Here is a 12,141-nt window from a genome sequence, read left to right as displayed (position 1 = left end):
GCTCAAGGATACAGATTTTTTTCTTTGTTCCACGCTCGTTACGGTGGGTATTAAATGACTCGTAGGCATTTTCAGTTAAGCTCAGTCATGTAGAGCATCCAACCGTAGCATCCATGCATGTACAAATAGTTTAGAAGCTTGATATTGTGTCGTGTTCGTCATTGAAAAGCTTTAGCTTAGAAGAATGCCGATTTCTCGTTCCCTCTATTACTCGAAACGAGGTTTGTTTCCCTTGGATAGTACTTCCTGGTTTCACAAAGTCGCGTTAATTTTAATTTCCCATGGAGGTTCGAGAAATCAAGATTGTACTGTATTTCAAATCAAGGCCCTGTACTAGACTTGTACTACTACCAGAACATTTGATGACAATAACGCTTCGAAGTTCAAACTAAAAAAGGGGTCCTTTGCTATGTCTGAACCGTAATATAATGTAAACTGAATATGTCAGGAAAGTTTGCACCAGTCACAATGCTTGGAAGAGCAAAGATCTGTCTATTGTAATGCTATATGCATGGGGCTATGTATGGCTGGAGGAGTTAAAACTGGCGAGTGGAGAACAAGTGGGCCAAATATTTTGCTTCGTACTTTAATCAACAAATCTACTCTACTCTTACCCGTGCGCTGAGAACGAAGAGCTGATTTTGAGCTCTGTCGCGTTCTTCAAAAGTGTCGCCTGTCGCGAGTGATTAATTCTTTTTTCATTCCGCACTCTTTACTTCCTCAATATGTGCTCTTCCTCTAGGAAACTAAAATGCTGCATAAATTAATGAGAAAGGCCGAAATACAATGTCAAAAAAAGGTATACGACATTTCTGAGCCCCGCCATTTTGGGCTGACACTCGCGCCCCGAATTTGCCCGGACTGGCTGACACCAGCCCAGGCAGGGCTGACACTCCCGCGTGAAGAGACTCCACTCGCGACCATTCCCCCGAGGGCAAACCCCATAGTGCTTTGCGAAACGCAATCAAACATGGCGGCTTGTTTGAAATGTTTCGTGTCTTTCTGCTGATCACGTTCGTACTTCAAGGAGAGAATGTCACAGGATGAGGCTGTTATTTCCACAAATGACGACGCTACTGCTTGTAAGAGGTAAGAAATTACTGGTTTTTAACTCGCTTCAGGTAACTCAGAGCAAATGATAGAGTTCGAGACGAACTAAGCAGATCCGAGCTTTGGATTTTTTTCAACCTTTGCACTGGTGTTTAGCCAGATCCATCCTTTATCAAATAATTAAACTTTAACATGTATGGCGAAAAAAGATCATTAGAATACAAACGCAACAATTTTAATTTATCGGTGACTAAATAAGGTACTCATTAATTATAAATTTGAAAACATCATTTAATCATTCAATTATTTAAGGGTGCGTTTCTTTGGGAAAATCCAAAATTGGATCATTGATCTCAGATCACACGGATACTTTGCTCCCAAAGAAACGAAGAATCCGAAAACGGATTTTTTGCCATGACAAACCCGTAAACACATTTCGCACAAAACATAAAAATATCAGCACAAATTTATTTTTCGTCGAATGTATCCTAGCTAAAATAATTTAAGCATACAAAATATTTTACAAAAACCACACGTCGAAGTAGATATCTTTAGCGTTAAACGCAATGTGGCAAGAGAAAGCATCTGAGAGCGAAAATGATTGCAAAATGATCAGTGCAAATTTCACTAGTGACAATTTCAAAAGGATACAACTTCCGTAGGCACACAGTGGCTTTTCTAGAAAACCTGTATCCCATTTAAAACTACATATGTGAATATATGAAGCTACCGTTTCCTTTTATCGTGAAATATTTTTGTATTTTGATCGAAATAACCGCCTAAAACTTTCCGTATGGCAGTGTTTACAAAGAGCGAACCTGTATTTTCACAGCAAAGACCGCTGGGCCAAGGTACTTTTTTCGAATCCTTTCCCAAAGAAACGCACCGATCATGAATCCTAAAAATCCGGATTCAGATATGATCTGATGTATCCACTCGAAGTGTGGATTCTTCAGATCATTGATCCAAGATTAATCCATTTTCGGATATAGGTAAAGAAACCCAAAATCCGTTTTTGGATCAAGAATCCGGATTTGGATTTTTCCCAAAGAAACGCACCCTAATATTCTACTGAATAGCCGCCTCTGCCCCATCATTTATAATATAGCAAGAACAATAATAGTGTTAAGTATTATTAAATAGAAATTGGGTTCGTTAAAATAGAATTGTACGCAAATACAAAGCTGAGTGTCAAATAATTGTATAATTTATTATAATAAGGGCTAAAATTTGTAAAAAATTGTAAACAATGTCTGCAATTGTAACACTGTTTCGTTCCCTCGCGAACATTATCAACTGTATGTTGTACTTTAGTTTGTTTGCTACCAGTGCCTATTTCTGTTATTTACTGATTTATTTATTTCTTTTCCTTTGTATTTTTCTGTTGCATATGTAACAATAACGTTTATTAAAAAAAAAAAAAAAAAAAAAAATTATCGGTGACTGAAGTCGTATCTCAAGAATTTCACTTTGTCTCTGAAGGCTACAGTGTAGTTCTCTTAATACAATTTTTTTTATTCTTTTTCCTTTTTTTCGTACATTCATTCTTAGTTCTGTCTTATTGGCAATCTAAATATTGAACACACTTGGGAATTATAAGTAGTGAAAAAAAGCGTGGTTCCACACTTTGTGAGAGGCACTGTGTCCTAAATTATGGCTTTTTGTGTGTGCTGGAGTCCAGAATGACCAGTCTTGGTTTACATGTACATGTAAGACCTCGCCAGGGTCATTGCCTCTGTCACTCTCGCCCAGGTATATGCTGTAAATTGGTACTGGCAAATTAAATGCTAGGGGAAACACTGTGACAGACTAGCATCCTGTCCAGGGTGGCAGGTATTTTTTGCAGGATGCAGGTTGAAACGACCTAGTGTTTTTTTGAGTTAAAGTGAGCTTAAGACCCCAATAAAATTATAAAGGCTAACCACAAGCAATTGAAACTAAGTCACCGGTAGGCTAACTGGAGTGCTATTTAGGCTAATGGAAGTGCTAAGTGGACTCAATTAAACTCAAAAGTTGATCTTTCAGTCAGCAACCTGCAAAGAACACCTGTCCTGTCCACTGGGACTGAGTAGAAGTAGTCCTTACCGGCTAGTGGCTTACTGCTACAAAAACTGGTACAAGCTCCAGTGGTGTGGGACACCTCAGACTGATGCTGTAGACTTTTATCTCTACCTGCCGCTCCCACTCACTTGTGTGATATAACACTGTAGTTTGGACTTGAAAAGAACTTCTATATATTATTTTCCTTTTGTTGTTTGTCATGATTTTAGATTTGCTGTCCAACTTGGCTACTGGTCAGACAGTTATATTGAGCACTTCACCAAGCTAGGAGAAAGAAAGACTCCAGAAATTAACAGAGGTTATGCATTGTTTTATTAATTTTAAGCAAAAGAGCATACAATTTTTTTGTGGTCTTGTTCAAAGGGTGTCATGGTATTGGCTGTGAGGTCCCCTGTTTTATGAGTTAAATGAGTCTATGAGTCTATGAGTTATGAGTTATAATTACACAAACCGAATTATGGTTTGTCTGTACAGAAGTTCTATTAGCCGGTTTGCTTGCAGCTAGTTCCACTCTGGTTTGCTTGGGGTTAGTTCCACTCTGGTTTGCTTGGGGTTAGTTCCACTCTGGTTTGCTTGGGGTTAGTTCCACTCTGGTTTGCTTGCGGTCGCTATCAGCCTGGATAGCTTGCAGTTACTGTAGATCTACTCTGGTTTTTCTTGCAGTTAGTCCCACTCTGGTTTGTTTGTACAGTACACTTCTTTTATTTGTTACTGAGGGCAGCACTGCTTTCAAATTAATCAGTCGGGGTAATAAGTGCCAGTTTTGGCAAATCTTCGTTGAAGCACTCGAAGAATTTCCAACTTACTGTATTTCATCCAATTAAAAACTAGTGTGAGCGCTCATGAGTACTCCAAAAGCTGTCGTGCATGTAAATATGTCATGTTGCTTAGCAACTTCTGGGATGAAAATCACGGCCCAGTCACTTCTCGGGGAAGTGATGTCATCATCAACTTGCACTTGTTCCTCCAACTGTAATACCCGGTAACTGTAACAGAGATTCCAACCCTCCCGATTTGATGCGTTGCCTCCCGCTCTCCCGATTTATATCAGATTCTCCCGATTTATCATGAAATTCTGAAAATAAGAGAAAAATTGCTAATTTTTAGTACTTTTTGCGATCTGAGTGTAGCAAAAGTAAAGAAAAGTACCAAAAATGTTTGTGAAAAGAATAAAGACCTTATAGAATAACTCAGAAATGATGTCAAAATGCCGGAAATGGCACTTGAGAGAACCTAAATTTGCAAAATTTCCCGGTGGAACATGCTTCCAGACCCCCCTAGAGGCGCACACCTTCAGCGCTAAAAATACTCCCTATTTTCCTTCAAAAAGGGTTGGAATCTCTGCTGTAATTACAATAAAATTAAATCATAGACTCATGAATCATGACTTAGGGACTCATATGACTCAAAAAAAAAACTTTTATCACTCACTGGCTGCTGTGTTTGTTTGTTTCCTTCCAACTGTGCAGTCATGTAACTGTTATGTAGTTTTATGTTAATCAGGGTAATTGTAAACTTATATCTTTTCGCAGGTTACTATGCTCGTGTCAAAGGCATGCGAGCACTGTTGGACCAGTTCCTCTCACAGACAGAATGTAACTGTCAGGTTATCAATCTTGGTGCAGGGTTTGATTCTCTCTTTTGGCTCTTAAAGGTAATCGATAGCTTTTGATTTGCTTACATGTACATGTAGTATTCAGTTTTATTTTATATTCAATTGAGACTTTCGGCCCTTTTTTTATTAGGTAGGGTTGATACATGTACATGTACACTGAGTCTTGAAAATAGAAATTTTACTGAATCGTCAGCTTTAGAAAAACTACTGAAAATAAATTAATTTAACTAACATGTGAAAATAAAAACTTAATGGATCTGAATCTATCTAGTCAAATCTCCAGTTCTTCTAAGGGGGGAGGGGTGGTAACTTAATGGTTAGTGCACTGCACCCCTTTAGAGCAGTCTGGGTTTGAGCACTGGCTGGGGTTATTGTTTTGTATTATTGGGCAAGACATTTACTCTCACAGTGCCTCTCTCCACCCAGATAATTGTAAGTGGGTAGCTGTAGACTGGCATTCCCGAAATTCTCGTAGTTGCCACATTCAATAGAAACAGAGCTGGCAATAAGCATAAGCCATAATAATTATACTTGTAGATCAGTATGCTTGTACATGTTCACTGACACCTCTAGCTTTAACCTGAGAGGTGGCATTGAATGTTCAATCTCTTAATAGTCTGTTAACATTGTTCAATTGTCCTTGTGTCTTTTGTTAAGTAAAGGAGGAAGGCTTAGCTCCAAAGCTGTTTGTTGAAATAGATTTTGGAAATGTGACCAGCAGAAAGTGCTACAGTATAAGGCAAGTTTTAATTTACATAATGATCATTATTTTCCTCATTCTTCTGGTAGGCGATTTGCTGGCTTGCTATGCCACAGATACTAAGATTTCTTTGTTCAGACGAAGTTTAGTCAAGCCTTACAAGACCAGAATTATTGCACTTTGGGCAAGACTTTTAAGATTATGTTAATTAACAATCAGCCGGATTTTGAGATCGAAATTTCTATGAGGTGATATGAGGCCACTGGCCAAATCAACTTTCACCTTATAGAAATTGAGAGCAAATAATCTAATCGTTTTAGTAGAATTCTCACTAAAGTGTTTCAAATTGAACAATTTTCAAAATTTCTGTATAATATTTAAGTCTTATTAACATTCACTTGTTCTGAGCTAATGCAAACTGTTATGTTAACGACTGATAGTATATAAGTAGTTCAAACAATCAGATTGTCGCATTTGCATTAGTATTCTTGTAGAATTCTACTAATAATACTAATTATAACAACCACTAGAACTTTGTCTCGCAAACTAAAGGAGTACACGGTCTGTCAGTTACTGTACTGGTTAAAAATGTAAGATGAGAGTCACCTTATTTCTATTTCATGAGACATGCATGATTCTTATTTCGGTCAAGAGATGTATCGTGAGAAGGAAGGTGAAATTTACTTAAGACCACTCTTCCAGGGTGTATTTTATGATTCTGATTTTCTTTTTCATTAGGGCAAGAAGAAAACTCCAAGAAGTATTTTCTCAAGATGGTGGTTTGAAAATTGGTATGTTTTGTCACACACATGACTTGTGGTAATTGAACTTGTGCAACAAGGAAATCTTATACAATTTTAGTAAAGGTCAATGAAATACAATACACAGTACATTACAGTAAGAGCAATGTGTGATAGTAATGTGCAAGGGCGATGTGTGACTTTGAGCTTTTTTCCAGGTATTACCACAAATAAAACTAGTAACAGACTAACAGACTCCCAACCTCAGCAGTTTCATGTAACTTGAACCAGGTTTGATGAATACATGGCGCATTTGTATGTTACTATGACTTTGTGTGTGCAATCATTTTTCATTTCAATCCAGAAGGAAATGAAGCTCACTCTAAACACTACCATCTGTTGGCTGTCGACTTGAGAGAAATTGGTGCTCTTGAAAGCAAATTAAGTGAAATTGGAGTCGATAAAAGGTAATACAAGCAAAATTTCCTTCTTATTATTCTTCCTGTCAAGTTTCTTTTTATGAGCTGAAACAAACATGATAATAAAAAAAATCACTTTAAAATGCAAGTATTTTGTGTATGACTGTTATTTTTCAGCCTTCCGACAGTGTTTATTACGGAGTGCGTGCTGGTTTATATGGAACCTGAACATTCAGCAGCTATTATAAACTGGGCTGGAGCCAATTTTAAAACTGCTGTTTTTATTAACTATGAACAAGTGAGTCATTGACAAAATGCATTTAAAATATTTCAAAATAGAATTTAAGGTACACTTCTGCTGCCCCCCCCCCCCCAAACTCTAGTTGTTCAAAGGAAAGATAACTGACACCACCCAACAGATAAATCACTACTCAGTGGATACAGTAGTTGGTTTTGTTATATGGAACCTGAACATTCAGCAGCTATTATAAACTGGGCTGGAGCCAATTTTAAAACTGCTGTTTTTATAAACTATGAACAAGTGAGTCATTGACAAAATGCATTTAAAATATTTCAAAATAGAATTTAAGGTACACTTCTGCTGTCCCCCCCCCCCCCCCCAAAAACTCTAGTTGTTCAAAGGAAAGATAACTGACACCACCCAGCAGATAAATCACTACTCAGTGGATACAGTAGTTGGTTTTGTTAACATCCATTGGATAATGATTTATCCTGTGTTATCCACCCCTTGAAAAACTAGAGCCAAGTGTGTATTCTGTATGTCAGTCCTACAGTCAGTTATATGGCAACTGATCATGAATAATCGTTAAAATGGGTTAATATTCCTAGAATTCCTAATTTTTATCAAGAGATCTCTAGATCTGATGTTGGGGTGTGGTGGGGGTGGCATCAAGGAGGAGGGGCAGGTGATGGGGGCTATAACCACATGTTGTTTTGTGTTATGTGGTTTGTGATTCCTACAGCTTGAATAGCTGAGGGTCTTTAAGTTAGAATTATTTTACTTAATTGTTTGGTTGATTGGCACTTTTTGGTTGTGTTAACTTTCAGGTGCATATGCAGGACAGATTTGGACAAATTATGATCCAGAATCTTAGGGTACATGTTTACTCTGATTTGAATTTGCTGTACAAGTAGCTGCCAGCTTGGTCATGCTTTTTTTTCTACTTGATGATCCCAAACTTAAAAGTAAAATAATACATTCTTTGGTTAATACAAAATCTCAAACAAAGGGAGGCAATAACTGAAGCCAATTATATTTAAGGTCATTTCTTGACTTAGAGTAGTGTTTCTGTCTGCCCTTCAGATTTCATATCTGGCCAGCTGGCCCACACGAATGCAGGTTATAAAATCAACTTTGTTTTACGAGGGTTGCACATAGCAGTCTTTCGACTGACAAACCTGTGGCCCTCGGATTCCCGATCGAATTGGAATTTAGAGGTGTTGGTTTTTGTGGAGGGAGGAAAACCGGAGAACCCGGAGAAAAACCCTCGGAGCAAGGACGAGAACCAACAACAAACTCAACCCACATATGACGCCGCGTCCGGGAATCGAACCCGGGCCACATTGGTGGGAGGCGAGCGCTCTCACCACTGCGCCATCCCTACTCCCCCTTTCCAGTTTCCATAGCATGAAGCCACTAGAAGTACATTCATTGATAGTCCTTGCTGGTTCTAAACTTCAAGCGTTTTGCCAATTTGCATAAACGCATCTTGGGTGGAAAGAGGCCCAGTGCGAGAAATAAAGTGCCTTGCCCAAGAGCAAGACATTAAAAGCCTAGCCAGGATCCGAGCCTGGATCGGCTGATTCAGTCTCTAAAAGTTTTGTGTGTTACACGGGACAACTTGCAACGACGATTTTTCGTTCAACAACGTTCAGTTGGCAACACGTTGCGAGTTTATTACTTGGGTTCAAAAACTCGCAACGTGTTACCAAGTCAAAAGTTGCACGAAAAATCGTCCCCGGTGTCATAATACACGGTGCTCGATTTTTCGCGCAACATTGTTGCCAAAAAATCGTAGTTGCAAGTTTTAATGCACTAATCATTAGGCCACTCCATCTCATTTTTTGGTTACCCTTCTGTTAACTCAATACTTTTTTTGACGACACGTTTCCATTCTCCTTTTCAGCTTCTTTTTTTTCCGCTTTCCTAGTCTTGTTATTTCATTTCGTTTTAGACCTGTTTGTTAGAAGTAACCGAATTTCCCTTCATGTTTACAGTACGCGCTGCGTTGTCTTTTGCAGAGTAGAAACTGTGAACTTCTTGGAGCGTCTGCTTGTCCTGACCTTGAATCACATGTGAGTTATTCAAAAGTTTTGGAAATAATAAAGAGAGTTCAATATGTGTGGGCGTGAAGGGATAAGATCATCTCTCCTTTAGCGTTCAACTCTTTCTCTTGTGATTTACTCCAGTAACTCATGTCAACATTCGAAAGGGAATTTCACCACTTCAAGCAACTATGCACGTATTAGTTTGTTTCTAAGACGTTACTGAAGAAATAAAGTCTGTTTGAAGGTCATGAGAACGTTTTCTAACGTCTTCCCGACATTTCTAAAGATTGCTGAGGAAAACGTATGTTGCTAATGGTTTGTCACAAAGTACTTGCCTGCAAAAAATTTAAATTAGTTCAAATCTTGTATTTTTAAACATGTGTCCCCAAATAGTAGGAAATCGTCCCTCTACTGTATGTGGTTTTTGACACTGTAATAAAGTTTTTCATTCGTTCATCTTCTGGCAGTGTGGAGATGCTATGCTATTTTGCGTTAATGTATGCCATTTTCCAATTAACAGAAACAAAGATTTTTGTCCAACAATTGGGATAAAGCGGAAGTTCTTGATATGATGAGTGTTTATAACTACTTACCCTCAAGCGACAGAACAAGGTTCGTATGGCTTGCTGTAGTTTCTTTTTTGCTGTATACGTATTCACTTTCGTGCATGTAGATTGAAACTTCAGAGTTGTCACGGATTCAAATTTGTTTCATTTCCTGAAAAATTATAGGTTGAATGTTGATATGTTACACTTTTCTTTTGATTACCGCTTTATGGAAAGATAAAAGTTATTAATAAAAATCACAAACTGATAAGAGGGATAGCCATGTTTAAAAAGCAGTGGCATATCCACAGTGATTCTTCATCCGCTGTTTCCAGATCGAATCGGAATTCAGAAGTGGTACTAGTGTTGGTTTTTGTGGAGGGAGGAAAACCGGAGAACTTGGAGAAAAATCCTCGGAGCAAGGACAACAACCAATAACAAACTCTACTCAAGTCACATATGGCACCGGGCCCGGGAATTGAACCCAGGCCACACTGGTGGGAGGCGAGTGCTCACAGCACCACGCCATCCCATTTACCCATGTTTTCATTCGCGTTGTCTTTATTTGCACGATACGATTTAGGTTGTCGCGCCATGTGTTTTCATTGTTATAGCAGTCATATTGTACTTTCTTCTTTGTCATGCTCCAAATAGAATTGAGAGAATAGAATTCCTTGACGAAGTGGATCTGCTTCATCAGCTTCTATCGCATTACTGCATTGCTTGGGCTGTGAATGATGCAGCACAACTTGGTAAGCGTAACTTAAAACACCTTACTGTCGTTCTGGTCTGTTTTTGCTCTTGTTCATATGCTTGAAAAAGAGTTTTAGACACAATTAAATATGGAATGGATACCACTAAAAAGACACTCTGAGCGGCTAGAAGCCATATTGTATTCAAAGTATAATTGTTGTATTGCCAGTGGATAAAACTATAAATAGTATAGGGGAAAAAAAAAAAAAAAAAAAAAAAAAAAAAAAAGGAAAAAAAAAAAGGAAAAAAAAAAAAAAAAAAAAAAAAAAAAAAAAAAAAAAAAAAAAAAAAAAAAAAAAAAAAAAAAAAAAAAAAAAAAAAAAAAAAAAAAAAAAAAAAAAAAAAAAAAAAAAAAAAAAAAAAAAAAAAAAAAAAAAAAAAAAAAAAAAAAAAAAAAAAAAAAAAAAAAAAAAAAAAGAAAAAAAAAAAAAAAAAAAAAAAAAAAAAAAAAAAAAAAAAAAAAAAAAAAAAAAAAAAAAAAAAAAAAAAAAAAAAAAAAAAAAAAAAAAAAAAAAAAAAAAAAAAAAAAAAAAAAAAAAAAAAAAAAAAAAAAAAAAAAAAAAAAAAAAAAAAAAAAAAAAAAAAAAAAACCCCCCCAAAAAAAAAAAAAAAAAAATCCCCCCCCCCCCCCCCCCCCCTCCTCAAAAAAAAAAAAAAAAAAAAAAAAAAAAAAAAAAAAAAAAAAAAAAAAAAAAAAAAAAAATCCCCCTAAAAAAAAAAAAAAAAAAAAAATTACCTTTTCCCCTTTAAAAACGAACTTATCCAAAAAACCCCCGTTTCATGCCCCGTACCAATTTTTTTCCGCGCGTCCGCCATTTGTGAAATCGGTGTATAAAGCACAAAATACGAAAGACATCTAAATTTTTTATTCCTGTTAGCCTATATTTCTTGTTTGTGTAATCTGTACTATTTATTTCCTAGAAATGTAATGTTATTAATTTGTTGGTAGGGTATTTGTAAGTCTCTGTATTATCTAAGAGCTACGCCAAAAGAGTAGCTAAAACTACGTTACTACGTTTCCCTTGTGTTCTCAAATGGCTGCAGTATTTTTAATTCTTGGATTTTTATTTGCTAATTTAATTACTTTCATTAAACGGTCAACAATTGGCCAGTTGTCTTTATTTCTAACAAAATACTAAAAACATGCCTCTCTGACTTTTCAGGACTGTCAGACATTGCTTTTTGAAAAGAATCCAGCAGAATGACGTTATGGCCATCGCAGGCTGTGCTGTACAGAGACTACAAAGTGATTTCTTAATGAGAGCTTAGGGAATTTATTCTCCTCTTCTACTGTTGTTCTCATTCGTGTTTTTCATAAAAGGGTGATTAGCTCCGTAGTTAACGGAAATTGCGAAATTATTAAGAATAAGTTGTACTGAGCACCCTTTTCATTTGGTAACGTTTTCAATCAATTTTTCGACATCTATTTTATAAGCTTCTGATTGGGTCAGTTTGGTTTGAATATAATTTGCATGGTTAAGACGAGAACGGACTATACTGTGTTTATTTGACATGAGAAGTCTTGAAGAAGCAGTTACGAAGAAAAGAGAATGAATTAGAGCCTTTTGCCTACAATGGAGCAGCTCAGATCTTTGTTTGCTTTATTCTGTGTAAATTATTTCAGTTAGACTGGCAAGGAAGAGGGCTGCTTGATGTACAGGAATCTTTAGTAAGGTTCATAGTTTAGTAATTAGAAAAAAAGAGTAATATATACGTTCAAGAGTGAATAACCCCGCTAGCTACGAATCGCTCAAAGTCAATTTTAATAATGGACATTAAAATGCCGCAGACTAAAAACATACATCCAGTTCCACTGGATCTGTTCCCCCCTACGAACAATCAAAAAGCATCTTGAGTGTTTCACTTCGGTCTGAAGAATTGCACTATCAGTTATTCTCTCTTGATAATTTTGTAAGCATTAAACAAAATAAATGTTAAAAAGAAAACAGCTATCCATGTTGTCAAAACA

At 36.7% G+C, this 12,141-nt stretch overlaps 1 protein-coding gene across 2 annotated transcripts; it reads left to right on the top strand.

The window, feature by feature from the left end:
- The first annotated feature begins 870 nt into the window (after positions 1-870).
- Positions 871-12,118, top strand: LOC144633916 (leucine carboxyl methyltransferase 1-like). 2 transcript variants are annotated; one of them, XM_078492845.1, is made up of 12 exons: positions 871-1,089; positions 3,321-3,409; positions 4,644-4,765; positions 5,389-5,465; positions 6,165-6,217; positions 6,534-6,633; positions 6,763-6,883; positions 7,654-7,701; positions 8,848-8,901; positions 9,395-9,486; positions 10,074-10,171; positions 11,336-12,118. In XM_078492845.1, the coding sequence occupies exons 1-12, from the start codon at positions 1,034-1,036 to the stop codon at positions 11,356-11,358; spliced, it is 933 nt and encodes a 310-aa protein (XP_078348971.1). In that variant the 5' UTR covers positions 871-1,033; the 3' UTR covers positions 11,359-12,118. The 2 variants fall into 2 exon arrangements, with proteins under 2 accessions (XP_078348971.1, XP_078348970.1); XM_078492844.1 differs by having other exon boundaries at positions 880-1,089; positions 6,531-6,633.
- Positions 12,119-12,141: the final 23 nt, after the last annotated feature.

The sequence above is a fragment of the Oculina patagonica genome, chromosome 12 (genome assembly GCF_052425735.1).
Source record: "Oculina patagonica isolate OP01 chromosome 12, crgOcupat, whole genome shotgun sequence".
NCBI lineage: Eukaryota > Metazoa > Cnidaria > Anthozoa > Scleractinia > Oculinidae > Oculina > Oculina patagonica.
Note: the sequence above shows the minus strand (reverse complement) of the source record. Positions and strands in the feature narration are given on the sequence as shown.